Source organism: Pygocentrus nattereri, chromosome 20, assembly GCF_015220715.1.
Source record: "Pygocentrus nattereri isolate fPygNat1 chromosome 20, fPygNat1.pri, whole genome shotgun sequence".
Classification (NCBI taxonomy): Eukaryota; Metazoa; Chordata; class Actinopteri; order Characiformes; family Serrasalmidae; genus Pygocentrus; species Pygocentrus nattereri.
This window is the reverse complement of record NC_051230.1, coordinates 23,395,060-23,412,406: the sequence shown is the minus strand read 5'-3', so window position 1 is coordinate 23,412,406 and position 17,347 is coordinate 23,395,060. Positions and strand designations below refer to the sequence as shown.

At 39.2% G+C, this 17,347-nt stretch overlaps 1 protein-coding gene across 1 annotated transcript; it reads left to right on the top strand.

Annotated features, from left to right (window-relative positions):
• Positions 1 to 1,112: 1,112 nt before the first annotated feature.
• On the top strand, positions 1,113 to 9,741 carry LOC108414184 (gastrula zinc finger protein XlCGF7.1). Its single transcript, XM_017686993.2, has 3 exons — positions 1,113 to 1,206; positions 6,062 to 6,136; positions 8,308 to 9,741. The coding sequence occupies exon 3, from the start codon at positions 8,439 to 8,441 to the stop codon at positions 9,372 to 9,374; it is 936 nt and encodes a 311-aa protein (XP_017542482.1). The 5' UTR covers positions 1,113 to 1,206; positions 6,062 to 6,136; positions 8,308 to 8,438; the 3' UTR covers positions 9,375 to 9,741.
• The last annotated feature ends 7,606 nt before the right edge of the window (positions 9,742 to 17,347 follow it).

Genomic DNA, 17,347 nt, shown 5'->3' with positions numbered 1-17,347 from the left:
TAGGGTTTACAGAGAACGGTCTGAAAAAGAGGAAATATCCAGTGAGCGGTCAGTTGTGTGGACAAAAATGCCTTGTTGATGTGAGAGGTCAGAGGAGAACGGGCAGAGTGGTTCCAGATGATAGAAAGACAACATGAACTCAAATAACCAACCAAAATCTCTGAGGAATGTTTCCAACACCTTGTTGAAAGTCTGCCACGAAGAATTAAGGCAGTTCTAAAGGCAAAAGGGGGTCCAACCTTTTACTTGTCCCAAATAAATTGGCCAATGAGTGTAAATTATGATTTTGGTCAAATGCCCAATCTCAGCCCATTCATTTTGGACTCTGTCTTGAACGCCCTCTAGAGTTTCAGAAACCCGGAAGAAATTAGCCGTTGAGCGCCGTTTACTCCCATTCATTGAGGACTCACTCACGAGCGCCCTCTGCTGTTTAGTAGTCCTGTTTTGATATAGCGGGGGGAATAGGAAGTGGCCAGGCTCCTCATAAACAGGTGTTACACAGCTTATTATGCAGTCAAACTAACTCGTATTATCGACTACGAGTGTAATGAAAATTAAATTACTCGCCAATGGAGTGTTTGGGGTGTTTGGAAACCACACAGGTTTACCAAACAGATTAACCCAAAGCTTTAAAAAATATTTGTAGCTTTGAGGATGGGTAAAGCCAAACTCTGCCCTCTGTATGGAGTGTATTTTGAAGTCACACATCTCTTGACTAAAATATGAACGTACACGCTGAAAAGTGGCTAGAAACTAAGCAGTGATACTGAATGGCTGAGGAAAATAAGGCAGATATTGAGGTGGTCTGCTTGGCTCGGTTGCTGACAGGCTTTTTGCGCCACTGTTATTCAGTACAGCTTGTGTCATATACTGGATTCTGTACTCTATGCTAGATGAAGAGTATGCTGTTGTAGTATGCTATTTTAACCACAGCCCGTGTCTCAATGCTGCATAAAAGCAGGATTATATAGGCTGTTATCGAAGCAGCGCGTGGGAGGCGGGGTGACTGAATATGGGATTTCGAAAAACGACTTTGATTCCGCCGTGAAGCTGCTTCAGACCAGGCGGTGGCGCTAATTTTAACAATAACTTTCTCCGCCTGCACTAAAGCGGAGAAGCAGAAGGTTGTGTTGTGGTCAGCTGTCCACGCCTCCGCGTTTGCATGGTGTTGTTGGAGGAACAGAAACAAGAGGTGAACAATCGACGGTAGGAAGCTGCCCGACACGTTAACACTCGCTGTTCTTCATTCAGTCTGAAACAAACAGCTGGAGACACATTTGAATTTTGAAAATACGATTCCCAATCAAACCAAATTTGGCTGAGGGTTGTGAGACGATGCGCCAGAATATTTGACTGATAATGTTTTTCTAGTTGTTTCTGGCAAACGTAAAGCAATTTGTTCGTGATTTATTTGCCAGGTTAGTTCATATCAAACACAGGTCATTCAGATCATGACCTTGAGATTCTTAACTTATCACACGTGCTTCTGTTGTTTTGTGTTAATGTTATTAAGTGAACTTATTCGTTATTGATCGTAATATTTGTGTGAATGTAAACACACTCATTGTCAGGAAAGCTGGAAAGATGAGTCCTTTATGACGTTCTCTGCTCCACTGTTAGTTCGTCAATACGTGAAATAGATATAATCAGTTCCCTGATAAAATGTGCAAAAAGAGGTCAGGCTGATAAATACTGATATTATCAAAGGTGGGTATAACTGTAATATGTACAAATCGGGTTGACAACAATAAGGAGTACTTCCAGGGAGCTGTTGCCTGGGTCGGGGTTTCTGGTCAGTCGCTAGTAGTTTAAGAGCTGGTAGGAGTGTCTCTGGTGTGTGTGTGTGTGTGTGTGTGTGTGTGTGTGTGTATGTATACACACACACACACACACACACACACACACACACACACACACACTGCTCAAAAAAATAAAGGGAACACTCAAATAACACATCCTAGATCTGAATGAATTAAATATTCTCATTGAATACTTTGTTCTGTACAAAGTTGAATGTGCTGACAACAAAATCACACAAAAATAATCAATGGAAATCAAATTTATTAACCAATGGGGGCCTGGATTTGGAGTCACACACAAAATTAAAGTGGAAAAACACACGACAGGCTGATCCAACTTTGATGTAATGTCCTTAAAACAAGTCAAAATGAGGCTCAGTATTGTGTGTGGCCTCCACGTGCCTGTATGACCTCCCTACAGTGCCTGGGCATGCTCCTGATGAGGTGGCGGATGGTCTCCTGAGGGATCTCCTCCCAGACCTGGACTAAAGCATCCGCCAACTCCTGGACAGTCTGTGGTGCAACATGGCGTTGGTGGATGGAGCGAGACATGATGTCCCAGATGTGCTCAATCGGATTCAGGTCTGGGGAACGGGCGGGCCAGTCCATAGCTTCAATGCCTTCATCTTGAAGGAACTGCTGACACACTCCAGCCACATGAAGTCTAGCATTGTCCTGCAGTAGGAGGAACCCAGGGCCAACCGCACCAGCATATGGTCTCACAAGGGGTCTGAGGATCTCATCTCTGTACCTAATGGCAGTCAGGCTACCTCTGGTGAGCACATGGAGGGCTGTGCGGCCCTCCAAAGAAATGCCACCCCACACCATTACTGACCCACTGCCAAACCGGTCATGCTGAAGGATGTTGCAGCAGATCGCTCTCCACGGTGTCTCCAGACTCTGTCACATCTGTCACATGTGCTCAGTGTGAACCTGCTTTCATCTGTGAAGAGCACAGGGCACCAGTGGTGAATTTGCCAATCCTGGTGTTCTCTGGCAAATGGCAAGCGTCCTGCACGGTGTTGGGCTGTGAGCACGACCCCCATCTGTGGACATCGGGCCCTCATACCGTCCTCACGGAGTCGGTTTCTAACCGTTTGTGCAGACACATGCACATTTGTGGCCTGCTGGAGGTCATTTTGCAGGGCTCTGGCAGTGCTCCTCCTGTTCCTCCTTGCACAAAGGCGGAGGTAGCGGTCCTGCTGCTGGGTTGTTGCCCTCCTACGGCCTGGATGAGCTGCACTATCTGAGTTTTCCACCTGTTGTCTATTCCATTTGCACAACAGCATGTGAAATTGATTGTCAATCAGTGTTGCTTCCTAAGTGGACGGTTTGATTTCACAGAAGTTTGATTTACTTGGAGTTATATTATGTTGTTGAGCAGTGTGTATATGTGTGTGTGTATATATATATATATATATATATATATATATATATATATATATATATATATATATATATATATATATATATATATATATATATATATAATTTTTTTTTTTTTTTTTTTTTTTTACATTGTAATCTGTGGTGAGAGTAGAGAGCAGGTGGAAGAGAATCTGGAGAGGTGGAGGTTTGCACTGGAGAGGAGAGGAATGAAGGTCAGTAGAGACAAGACGGAATACGTGTGTGAATGAGAGGGAGGCAGGTGGAAAGGTGAAGATGCAAGGAGTAGAGGTCGTAAAGGTGGATGACTTCAAATATCTTGAATCAACCATCCAGAGCAATGGACAGTGTAGAAAAGAGGTGAAGAAGAGGGTGCAGGCAGGATGGAGTGGGTGGAGACAGGTGTCAGGGCTGATGTGTGACAGAAGGATAGCAGCAAGAGTAAAAGGGAAGGTTTACAACACAGTAGAGCGTCCTGCTATGATGTATGGTTTGGAGACTGTGGCTTTGTCTAAAAGACAGGAGGCTGAGCTGGAGGTGGCGGAGATGAAGATGCTGAGATTTTCGTTGGGAGTGACAAGGATGGACAAGATTAGAAATGAGCAGATCAGAGGGACAGTGAAGGTGGAGCAGTTTGGAGATAAAGCCAGAGAGGCCAGGTTGAGATGGTTTGGGCATGTGTTGAGGAGTAATAGTGGATATATTGGTCAAAGAATGTTGGAGATGGAGCTGCTGGGCAGAAGGAGAAGAGGTAGACCTCAGAGAAGGTTTATGGATGTAGTGAAGGTGGACATGGAGATGGTTGGTGTAAAAGTAGAGGAGGCAGTGGATAGGGCAAGATGGAGGCAGATGTGGGAGCAGCCGAAAGAAGAAGAAGATATATATTTATATATATATATATATAAATATTTTTTCCATCTGAATTTACATGACCAAATCATAAGGCAAATTTTTCAGTAACTGCATGAAATAAATGCATTTTTTTGTAAAAGCTCCGCTCAAATGTACAGAAAATGTGTTTTATGCTCAGATGCATATTGCTGTATGCTTACAATTGTCTACTGAAAGCCAAAAATCTAAGATGCTCTGTATTATTTTATAAAAATCATTTTTACAGAGCAGATCACAAAAGAGACACCATCTGTTTATAGTCCAGATTTGTGGAATAATGGGTCGATGTCCAGCTGACAAAAAAATAGCGACTTCAGCTTCTTCTGTTTTCTTTGGGTTTAAAATTACATCACCCATCTATAAGACTGGAGAGAATACAGTTACAGCCTCGTATGACACCCACTTTTTGAATGTAGCTTATGAAATATGAAAGTTATGAAGAATATGAAGTACCACTGGTGGTTCCAAGGAGTTTAATGAGTTATGGTCTGTTTAGTGGGGCACGTAATTTGTAAGAGCCGTTCACAAACTGGAAGATCAAGTTCAGAGATGTTCAGGTCTGTGGGATTGGAAATGTCTGGAAGAGGTGAATTCCAGGATGAGAGGGGTCAGATTCAATTGTGCCAGCACGCTTCATCCCTCTGTTGGCTTTCAGGTGGGCGTTGAAAGATCTTCATGACTACAGAGGTCAGGGTTATGCCCCTGTAGTCATTTAGTCTATTAATGTTTTTTTTTTTTTTTTTGGCGACTGGAATAGTAGTAGATGTTTTGAAGTGTTAGCAAAGTTCAAAGTTCTCTGGACAGTCTGGTCTCTGAGCTTTTCCCACCTTTTGTCAGCTGAAAAGACTTTTTACATCTTGCTTATTGATGGTGAGATAAGTTGGGGTCAGGGGTAAGAGAGCCAGAAAGGTGGGGGGGGCAGTGCACTTGGAGCTTGGAGAGAAATGCTGAAGATTATTTTTGCACATTCAAATCTTAAATAAAATTCATTCAGGTCAGTTGGTGAGCTGACAGTCATTCAGGAAAATGACCTTGTAGTTGGTGATGTCTTCGAAGCCTTCCAGAACTGATGTTGAGTCATTAGCAGTAATGTGGCTTCTTAGCTTTTCTGAGTAGTACTCCTTTGCTGCTTTAATCCATTTCTGCAGCTTGTATTTGGCCTCTTTGTAGAGAATTCTGTACCTACTCCTGAATGTTGCCTCTTTTTACCTCCAAAGCTGTCTGAAGCATAAATATTCCTTTATTTAAAGTATCAATAGGCCAATTTGCTTGGGGTACCAGACAGGCAAAATGCAATAATTGTTGACACGTCAGCATTACAAAAACAACAGGCCTTATATCCCTGCTTATCTTTTCACACAGTTGCTAGAATTCACTTTTTTTCGCTGAATTCTTTACCACGCTCGTAACTACACTCAAAATATAAAATTCAGTTAAATGCGTTACAGATGTGTGCACGATTTGCCAATACAGCAAAAGTGCACGAGTATGTGCCTCATATTCCTGTGTTAATGTAAATATGTCAGTATTTGCACCATGTACACTAGGAGAATAGTGATACATTTTCTCAGAGATTCAATTTGATTTTCAATAATGTTGTCTGTTACAAATGTCTTAATTCTGTAGAATTCTAATTATATACTAGACAGAGTGGTTGTACTTAAATTAAAAAAAAAAATCTTTAGTAGGAAAAATCCAGTCATTTGAGCCTGGGTATGTCAATTGCATAAGTGCTGCCCCTCCCCACCCACTTTAACTTGATTGGATGCACTCAGATGTCTAGTTTTGACCACTGACAGTAATTTCTATAAAAGACTAAATGAGAGATGTTTCAAAAGATTGCTAAGTGTATTGGCAATACAGTTTTACAGTCCAGGCTGTCGTTTCATGTTAATACAATGTGCATTAGCTAAAATGTGTTAAGAACTAAAGGAAAATGGATGTAAAAGGACTTACAGGTCATTTACAATTTTTGTTTTCCACAGACACTTTCTGATTCTGAGATTTTCAGATTCAGGAACTGATTTTCAGCAGAGGACTGGACAATGCTTTGCTAATGGGTAAGTGTGTAAAGCCATTTATTTATTTCAAAATTTATTTTATTTCAAAAATCAGAAACTTTCATAAGCTGAGCTTCAGAAACAACTCTCAAAATGTAAATACGGTGCTAGGCTTGTTTGATGCCACTGCTGTGATTCTCTCTGTTAGAAACGTGTTGTAAGACGTCACAGGCTCTACAGTTGGAAAGATTTAAAAATTTTTGCACATCCCACCATTTTTAAAGTTAATCAAATATAAATTAACTATGTCTTATCATTTACTGCAGATGTTTACTTCTTTCCACTTCAAATAGTGACATATTACCTGGGATTCTTAAACATTTACATTTTGCACATGTTTAGCTTATCTGTAGCACCTTTTATGAGTACTTAAAATACAGTAACAGTCTTTAACAATGTCTGTTCCAGAGTGGCTAATACTAGTTTAATACTACACCAGTGGTACATCTGTCCAGACAAACCCAGCACTTCGTGCTTTTGTCTTGGTGTTTCAGTGTAGCAGTGGGTTTGAGGATGGAGTTCACTCTCACACTGATATTGATGTTTACCTGAGAGAGTGGACTCTCTCCCCAGACCTTTGATCAGACCAAAACAGTGAACACTCTTAAAAAAAATAAACCAGTTTAGGTTTAAGAATATTTCTAAGTGTCAGTCACAAGATTATGATAAAATGATTATGATTAATAAGTCATATGAGTTATTCTGAGCTATGGAAATGAACACCAAAAAATGCACAATTAACAGTTTTATTGCTTGGATAACCTGTAAATAAAAAGAAACAAAAATGTATTCAGCTACTCTTAACTACCTGTTAAAAAACAGGTAAAAATTACACTCACTTCTTCCTTTTCCACAGATGTTCCAAAGTACAATATGACAAAACTGGGTTTTAAACTCACTATTACAGTGAAGGACATAAGCAACATAAATAATCCAGGCAACCAAGCATTCCAAGCGAATAGCATTCACAAAGCAAATAGTGCCTGGTTGGTCTGAAAGTTGCACATCTGGTTGTTATGAGCCATGCTGATACAAAATGTTCTTTAAAATATATCCAGATGAGAATTTTGGAGAAGAATTGGGAAATACGCATTCAAATAGGCTAAAATCGTAGTATAGTCATCATAGAATAAGCATATTGTCCTACATCATATTGAAGGGGAAAAAGCATGAAGAAACAAGAGGCAATGTGTACAGTGGGAGGAAACAAGACATTTTTATTTTTGTTTTATTTTCATATACTTCCAGTGCACAAACGCTTCAGTTGTGCTCACTTAATGTCTTCGGAATTTCTACTTATGAAATAAAAAATGTATTCATAAGCATGAACAAAGACATTTTAAAGTAAGGACATAAAATATCATTAATATGAAGCGCCTGATTATAGCAGTGCCATTAGTGTCCAGACCGATTATAGACAGGCATAGAATCAGATAGAGGGACATCTAAGAATATCTCATTTGACATTGTAGTATAGCAGTTTTGTTGTCTATAATATAACATGTAAACATATAAAATGACCTCACTATTGCATGTGTCCATTAAAATAGTTTAACGATGAAATGTTCCAAATTCTTTTTATATGCGTTTCCATTCGAAGGATGGGTGATATTCCTCTTTCTATTCCACACCACCCTTTCTGTTGCCATAGTCCAGGAGTTTACAGCCCCACTCCTGGGGAACAACTGACCTGTATGCATACTGTCTGTGTTTTGCAGATAAATGCATGGAAGGGCTTTAGGTGTATTTAAGGATTAGAAGCATATGAACGTAGCTTGTTTAAGATGTAAAGTAGCCAAAATATATCATAAAACATGAGATAAACACTAACTGTAAATGGTTGTACTCCAACCTGTTTGAAACAAGCATCAAAACATTTTTACCAACTAGACCCTAACCAAATTCCCACCTCATTCCATAAGACACCTAATATTGTGTTCTGAATTGAATTAATGCAGTGACCTATATTCTATGTAATTCTTTGATGCAGTTTCCCTGTTTTATTAGGTGTTATTAGTTATTAGGTGATTGGCTTTTCCACTACAGACAATAGTTTATTATTTCTGTTCACTTTCTGCCAGTTGTTGGAAGTAGAGCATGTATGATTTGATTTAGACTATTTTTGTTGTGCTTCATAAGTTTAGATTTTATTTTTTGTTTTCTTCTTTCAGAAATAAATGACATCCTGGTTCAAGACCTCTCCTGTTCTTAGTGTCCACAGCTCAAATTTTCATCCTTGAACACATCAGGACATCGCAGCAAGCATAATGTTAAGCTGTTGAAACAGGTAAAATACAAGAATATGGCATCCAGAAGCTCCAGTACCCAGCCAACATCATCTGGTACCCTACACATAAACACATCTCACAGACAAACACAGAAAGGAAGTGAGAAGAGAAATCACTACTGCTTAGAATGTGGAAAGAGTTTTATTAGTCATAGTCATCTCCAACGACACCAGCGCATTCACACTGGAGAGAAACCATATCACTGCTCAGAGTGTGGGAAGAGTTTTAAGCATCATAGTCATCTCCAACGACACCAACGCATTCACACAGGAGAGAAGCCGTATCACTGCTCACAGTGTGGGAAGAGTTTTACTGTGCAGAGTACTCTCAAAACACATATGCGCATTCACACAGGAGAGAAGCCGTATTACTGCTCAGAATGTGGAAGGAGTTTTAATCAACAGAGTTCTCTACATCAGCACCTGCGTATTCACACAGGAGTTAGACCGCATTACTGCTCAGAGTGTGGGAAGAGCTTTACTCTAAGGAGTAGTCTTCAGCAACACCAGCGTATTCACACTGGAGAGAAGCCGTATCAGTGCTCAGAGTGTGGGAAGAGTTTTACTCTTCAGAGTAATCTCAACACACACCAGCGCATTCACACTGGAGAGAAGCCCTATCACTGCTCAGAGTGTGGGAAGAGTTTTTCTCTGCAAAGTAATCTCACAACACACCAGCGCATTCATACAGGAGAGAAGCCGTATTACTGCTCAGAGTGTGGGAAGAGCTTTACTCTGCAGAGTACTTTCCAAAAGCATCAGCGCATTCACACAGGAGAGAAGCCGTATCACTGCTCAGTGTGTGGGAAGAGTTTTAATCAACAGATTCATCTCCAAAAACACCTGCGCATTCACACAGGAGAGAAGCCGTATTACTGCTCGGCGTGTGGGAAGAGTTTCAGTCAATCAAATCCCATGAAGATGCACAAGTGCACTAAAAGCAGTGATTGAAACAGACAGTAATGAGTGTAACCATAACACTGTTCTGGGAATCCAAAAGGGATGGTGTTTCCAGCCTAGATTATTGTTTTTTTTTTAGAGAGGAAATCCACCTTTTATTGTTTTATGCTGGGATGCACAATTCCGGTCCTGGAGGGCTGGTGTTCAGCACAGTCTTGCACTTAAACCCACCTCATTAAACCTGCCAGGTAACAGATGAGTGTAATCAGGTGTGGTTAAGCAAGTAAATCACTGACAAACTGTTTTGGTCAACAGTTGATACAATTTCTGAAGTACAACCTGAATTCCAATGAAGTTGGGACGTTGTGTCAAACATAAATAAAATCAGAATACAATGATTTGCAAATCCTTTTCAAACTATATTCAATTGAATACACTACAAAGGCAAGATATTTAATGTTCAAACAGATAAACCTTATTGTTTTTTGCAAATGTCTACTCATTTTGAATTTGATGCCTGCAACACATTTCAAAGAAGTTGGGACAGGGGCATGGTTACCACGGTGTTACATCACCTTTCCTTTTAACAACACTCAGTAAGCATTTGGGAACTGAGGACACTAACTGTTGAAGCTTTGTAGGTGGAATTCTTTACCATTCTTGCTAGAGGTACAACTTCAGTTGCTCTACAGTCCGGGGTCTCCGTTGTCATATTTTGCGCTTCATAATGTGCCACACATTTCCAATGGGAGACAGGTCTGGACTGCAGGCAGGACAGTCTAGTACCCGCAATCTTTTACTACGAAGCCACGCTGTTGTAACACGTGCAGAATGTGGCTTGGCATTGTCTTGCTGAAATAAGCAGGGACGTCCCTGAAAAAGACGTTATTTTGATGGCAGCATATATTGCTCCAAAACATGTATGTACCTTTCAGGGTTAATGATGCCTTCACAGATGTGCAAGTTACCCATGCCATGGGCACTAACACCACTGCCATACCAACAGAGATGCTTTCTTTTGAACTTTGCGCTGATAACAATCCGGACAGTCCTTTTCCTCTTTGGCCTGGAGAATACGACGTACATGATTTCCAAAAACAATTTGAAATGTGGACTGGTCAGACCACAGGACACTTTTCTACTTTGCGTCAGTCCATCTCAGATGAGCTTGGGCCCAGAGAAGCCGGCGGCGTTTCTGGGTGTTGTTGATATATGGCTTTCGCTTTGCATGGCAGAGTTTTAACTTGCACTTGTAGATGGAGCGACGAACTGTGTTCACTGACAATGGTTTTCTGAAGTGTTCCTGAGCCCATGTGGTAATATCCATTACAGAATGATGTCGGTTTTAATGCAGTGCCGCCTGAGGGATCGAAGGTCACGGGCATTCAATGTTGGTTTTCTGCCTTGCTGCTTACTTGCAGAGATTTCTCCAGATTCTCTGAATCTTTTGATGATATTATTGAGTGTACATGATGAAATCCCTAAATTCCTTGCAATTGCATGTTGAGAAACATTGTTCTTAAACTGTTGGAGAAATGCTTACGCATTTGTTCACAAAGTGGTGAACCTCGCCCCATCCTTGCTTGTGAACGACTGAGCCTTTCAGGGATGCTCCCTTTATACCAAATCATGACACTCACCTGTTTCCAATTAACCTGTTCACCTGTGGAATGTTCCAAACAGGTGTTTTTTGAGCATTCCTCAACCTTCCTAGTCTTTTGTTGCTCCTGTCCCAACTTCTTTGGAACATGTTGCAGGCATCAAATTCAAAATGAGTAAATATTTGCAAAAAAAGTTTATCCGTTTGAACATTAAATATCTTGTCTTTGTAGTGTATTCAATTGAATATAGGTTGAAAAGGATTTGCAAATAATCATATTCTGTTTTTATTTATGTTTTACACAACATCCCAACTTCATTGGAATTGGGGTTGTATATTGCTGCTGTTGGAGCAAAACCTTGTATCTCCATTTTTTTTACTTTTTGACAGATTTTGATAATGACTGTTGCCCTTTATGTTGTACATAATTTGTATGATGAACATCATTTCCTGTGCTGAACACAGTTTCAAGCCTATAGCCCATACACCAGGTTAGGGAATGCTAGGGCGTTCCTCTTACAGTATCCCTGTTAGGACCTTGTGAACTTTAATTTGCATTTTCATGTAAAGTATTTAAATATAATATGGCTAAGAGAAAGTAATCTGTGTACCAATTCCATGTAATAGACTGCTGAAACAGAATCAGCCTGCTCAGCAAAATCAGCTACTTAGAACATTAGCTGAGAGTCTAAAATAATGATCTAGTCATTGTATTTAACCTTATAAACTCTCATTAGAGAGTGTGGATTCATTAGTCACAGTGGATTCATTTTATTTAGCTGCTTAAATATGGATCACTTTTTTATTCCTTCCAAAAGACAACAAAACGTCTGACAAATTACATTAAGAGTGATACCAGCTGCTGCCACTTTGAATCAGTAGGTTTCTTTGTCAGTTGCAGTACCACTTCAGTGGCCACAAGTGCTTTTATATCACTGTGGTCATCTTTACAGCGCAAGGACTACAATCATATTTCTAGAATAAACCATATAGTTCAGGGCTTCAAAGCACTACAAAGCTTTACTTTACAAAAAATACTTTTTCTGTAAAGCTGCTTTGAGACAGCACTAGTTGTAAGAAGCACTGTACAAATAAATGTTGTTTTTGATGCACAGCTGTGTAAATAGTGGATGAACATTTAATTTTTATTAATGACAAGCAGTTAATTCCACATGAAATTTAGACTGCTTTGTGTGTCACAAAAATGTAGCATGTTTAGTTTTGAAGAGCAGATGTGATTCAGAGTTGAAGGTTAGTCTAAATCCTGATGAAACATGGGTGACAACAAGTGTTAGATCAGTGTTCGAATGTTAAAGCCTCATATCAAATCTTCTTTGCACTGATTTCAGCAGGTTGCTAGAGTCTTACACTAGTGGTTCTTACACCTTGTGTGTTTAATTGGTATAGCACCCCCTTCAAATGTTTCAGCACGCTGTAGCGCCTCTGTCAAAAAAAATTATTTTGCTGTCCTCATTATACACATTGTGATGGTGTGGTACCCTTAGCCCAACTCCTAAAGTAGCACCAATTTTTATTCAAAATGTATAGTGAATGCAAGTGAAAAGCTTCACGTTGAGTAGTAAAGTGCTAGTTCATGTTCTAATTTAATATTTCTATTTAGCTAACATAGTTTACACAGTGTAGTATTGTATAATCTTTGTTATCTACTTCATTGATCCCACAAAAATCTATGTTGCTGCCTAACTCTGCCTATGTTGGGAGCAGCACAGTGTGGCCAGCAGACCAATGCTGCCTGTTGCCATGAGAGGTTAGGTGGTTTACCCAAGAGCCGCAATCAGGTATACCCAGTCAGTCTGGGGGCCTTCCTTTTGCTGGCTCAGCTCTCTTTCCAAAAGGCTATCAGCCATGGCAGTGATCTAGGCCCAGTTTCCTAAAAGCACGAAGGGATTTACATTATCTCCTGTAATTAAATGTGAATCTTTTTAATATAGAATAATGTGTTTAAGACTATATTTCTTACACCCAGGAATATCTGTTAATTGGTTTTTGTGTCTCAGTCATTTTTGTGACATGAGATGAAGACTTTTTTATGCCCATCTCCAACCTATCCTTCCAGACATGGCAGGAGCCTGTGGTAGAGGAGTTGGAACAGGGTTTTTCCATCATTGTAAAACTGGATGCAAGGTGACCATTTGGTAACCTTCAAGGCCTTGGGCCTGACTGTATGTGACTCTTGCTGATGTCATTAATAGGGGCACCATTCTTTGCTGACTAGAGAATGAGAAGTTATGTTTTTGAATTGTTAATTTACATACAATCTGCATAACACCTTAGGGTGCTCTCATCCTTCACCACTCTTTCTTTCTGTCTCTCTTGACTGCTAGTTTTAGCCTGCTGATTTTCTTTAAGCCTTTGTCTTAAAGACATATAAAGTTTTTGCCTCAAAGTTTTTGCATTTGGTGAACATGTTGAGCTGTTAAATTCTGTGTTTTTATCCTTTTTGAGTGTATTTTTACTTTTTTCATGTTCCTGATATTTTTCTTACTAAAGTGTTTATCATCACAAGAACATGGTGACCCTAAAGCCTTGTCTATAGTACTGGTGTGCTACTAACACAATGGTATTAACAAACAGTCAGTAAACAAAGCATATATCTTGTAATTTAGCTTATTGTCAAGTACTTTTAAAAGGTACAGCACAAGGTAAATGGTATGCCCAAATCTTATTGACATAAGAGCCATCATCCAGTGATCTGAAGAACTAAAGGTGTTTATTTTGGGATAGGGAAACAGATTTGTTTTGTTACTAATCTCATACAGAAAAGAAGGCCTTGCTTTATCCGATTGCTACTGTTTGGGTGCTAGCTGAGAGAGAAAATAGTCAGCATTGTTCTGAGGCACTGAGAAACTGACATGATATGAAGCCCCTATTAATCCTTTTTAAAACATTTAACCGATTATATTCTTGAGTGATTTTTTTTTTCTAGCATTATGCATAGCATTATGTTTTTGTCTAAAAGTTCTCTGAATAAAGTGACAAGGTGAGACAAAGATGTTTTTGACTGTTTATTTTGTCCTACATATATATAACACAATACAAAGCTTTTAAGCAACTGGATCACTTCTGTGCTGCCACCAACTTTAATTCCTGGTCTGGTCCGGACGAGCCTGATAACACAACTGCACACACACTGGCGAACTTAAGCAGTATAACAAGCCCATGGGCTAGAATCTGCTTCTATCAGTAATTTAGAAAACAAGCTACACTGCAATCATGTGTTGATCTTTATTTTACAATGTATGCACCACCACACACAAGCTTCACACTTTTTATCCCAGTACAACAAACACACTGTGATTATCACTCAAAAATATCCTGATCACTGAAAGACACTGTTCTAAATATAGTGTCCAATCAAGTGAATACCTGCCTTGTTTTTAAAATAATTTCACAAATCAATCCAGTATGTTTTTTATTGCAGGACATGACCAAAAAGATACTGTAATGCTTCAGAGTCATATTCACAAAAAAACAGTTATCATTTGTATCATATTTAATCTTTGAATAATTATCTTTAGTAAGTAAATTTGATTAATTCTTTGATATAATGTGTCTTTGACCTTAATAGTTATACAGTATTTGTTTGCCATTACCTTTCCCAATGAATTCTAACCTAAAATAAGCTATTCCAAAAGATGTTCACTGGCAAAATTTTATCAGACTGTAATAAGGATTGTAAAAACTGGACTCAAAATATCATTTGCTTGTAGTCCAACACTAGCAGTAAATTATCTCATGGTTTCTGATAAAATAAGTTATGTACCATGTACTTTGTTTTTAAGTTTTTCATCCACTTTATTTTATAAAGAGTATAAAGAGCTGTCCTAAATCTAGTGTGTTACACCCTCCTTCTACCAGTGGATGGTATATCATTTTTGATGTAATGAGGTTTATTTCTCCAGATAAATTTTAAAAGTTCAGTGTTAACTTTCTTAATAACTGAAGATGGTACAACTTGGATGAAAGTAACAAAAACTAATGTAGATAAGCCCTCTGATTTACATCAATGTCTATGACTAACCAAAGAAAGGCCTTCTAACAAGCATGAATTATTATTATAATTATAAAAGGAGGATTTTAGGAAAGGATATTTAAAAAAGGCCAGCTACTTGAAAGCTTGTAAATACTTAAATGCCTTTTCAACCTGCATATGGTCTCTTAAAAATGGTTGTATCATCAGCCAACAGGGAACACTTAAGTTCCTTTTTTATGCCAGTAGCCATAATTTGTGCAACCAGTAAAAATAAGAACGGACTTACTGGACAACCTTCTCGATTTCTAATTCTTTAAGAGGTGCCATGAGCCAGTTTAACAACAAAACTATTAAACTTATAATACAATGACCTTTTAGAAGTACTCACTAAAACAAAAAACAGGGTATCAAAAACAAACTAATCAGTGGTATCAAAAGCCTTAGAAAACTTAAAAAAAAAAAGCTGTAAGGTTGCTATAATGTATAAGATCTAACATCAGCCAGATATTTTTATTTATTTTATCCTATACTATACATGTGGACACCTGACCATCACACCTGTATAAGCTTGTTCGACATTCCATTCGAAAATCATGGAAAACCTTTCCACGAAATTTTGAGATTATCAGTGGGAATTTGTGCACATTCAGTCAAAAGAGTATTTGTGAAGTCAGCATGCTGTGCAAGAAGGCCTGGCTCGCGATCAACATTCCAAGTGATTGCAAAGTTGCTAATGGGGACTGAGGTAAGGGGTCTGTATTAACAATACCCTACACTGGAACCAAGAAGCCATGAAACTCCAAACTCCAAAAAAAGAGCTCCAGACCATTATCCCTCCTGCATGCAAGTTTACTTTTTGCACTATGCATTTTGGTTGCATTTTCCTAGAGTCCCCCAAAACCAGACCTACATTTGACATTGTGCACACAATGATCTTAGACTTGTGTGCACCTCAGCCATAAAAACCCATTTCATGAAGCTCCCACATATCTAATGCTGATGTTGCTTCTTGTTTCCAGAGGCAGTTTAGAACTCTGTAAGTTTGTGTGGTCTGCTGTTTTGTGGCGCTGTTGAAGCTCTGAGACACTTAAATTTCATAATAACAGTTGACCAGGGCAGATCTAACAGGTAAATAATAGCACAAAATTTCTTGTGGCAAAGGTGGCACACTTAAGGAGTAACTCAACCCTTATCTCATCTTTGAAAAATTGTTTAGAAATGGGAGGGGCAGTGCAGCGATGTTCAGGTCTGGAGCTGGTGCTGGGACGGCCCCCTGGAAAGGAAAAAAAAACTTCAGCAGATTGGTCTTGCTCCATTTTTAATATTTATGAATTGTTTAAGTTTGGCCTGTTTTAGGATCTAAATATAAGTTTAACTACTTACAGAATGAATGATCTGAAATATTACACACACACACACTTTTTCTAAATCGTTTGTCCTTCTGGGTCTCGGGGGTGCTGGTGCCTCTCTCAGCAGTCATTGGGCAGAAGGCAGGATACAGCCTGGACAGGTTGCCAGTTCAGCACAGGGTGAGCAGTACAACAATAAAAATGACATGACGTGATTGGACAAGGAGTAGGTGAGTTAGTAGTTAGTAAGTAGTAGTAGTAATGGTAAGACAAACTAGTATGGCATTCAGTCACTAGAAATTATACTCTTCCCTCACTTGTAGGTAGTTTGACCAGAGGAGGATGGCCCCCCCCTGGTGAGCCTGGTTCCTCCCAAGGTTTCTTCCTCAGTTCTGAGGGAGTTTTTCCTTGCCACTGTTGCCCCTGGCTTGCCCACCGGGGCTTTTTTGTACATTCTTACACTCCTGTTAAAACTTTGTCTTTTCCGAAATTCTGTAAAGCTGCTTTGTGACAACATCCGTTGTAAAAAGCGCTATACAAATAAATTTGATTTGATTTGATTTGATTTACTCTGAGTCATATGGTAATATTGAGCTTTTAAATCCTGTTCCTGGAGTCTCTCTGCTTGAACAGTTTCAACAAGTTCCTGTTTCAATATGTCTGTTCCACCTAATCAACTGATTATCAAGTACTTCATGAGCTGGATCAGGTATGTTGAAGCAACAAATAATTGAAACTGTGCAGTAAAACATTCCAGCATGTAGCACTGAGATTTACCTCATTTGTCTTCCTGAAAAAAAGACTGGGCCACAGCTTCCAGGTGTGGTCTTGAAATTAGACATATTGCTTGCAAGAGACAGGGTGGGGGATGTTGACCAAGCTCCCCAACATAGCATTTGAGGGCAGCAGGGTAACATGAACATCAGATGCTATGAATGCATAGGTAGTAACAATAACCAGTTTAATCTTGAGAAATAGTCTTAAGACTACATGGTGCAAGAGGGATATAACAATGTTAAAATTACTCATAAATCTATACCATAAATAAACCGCATTATGTTATCCTCTGAAACCCACTGCA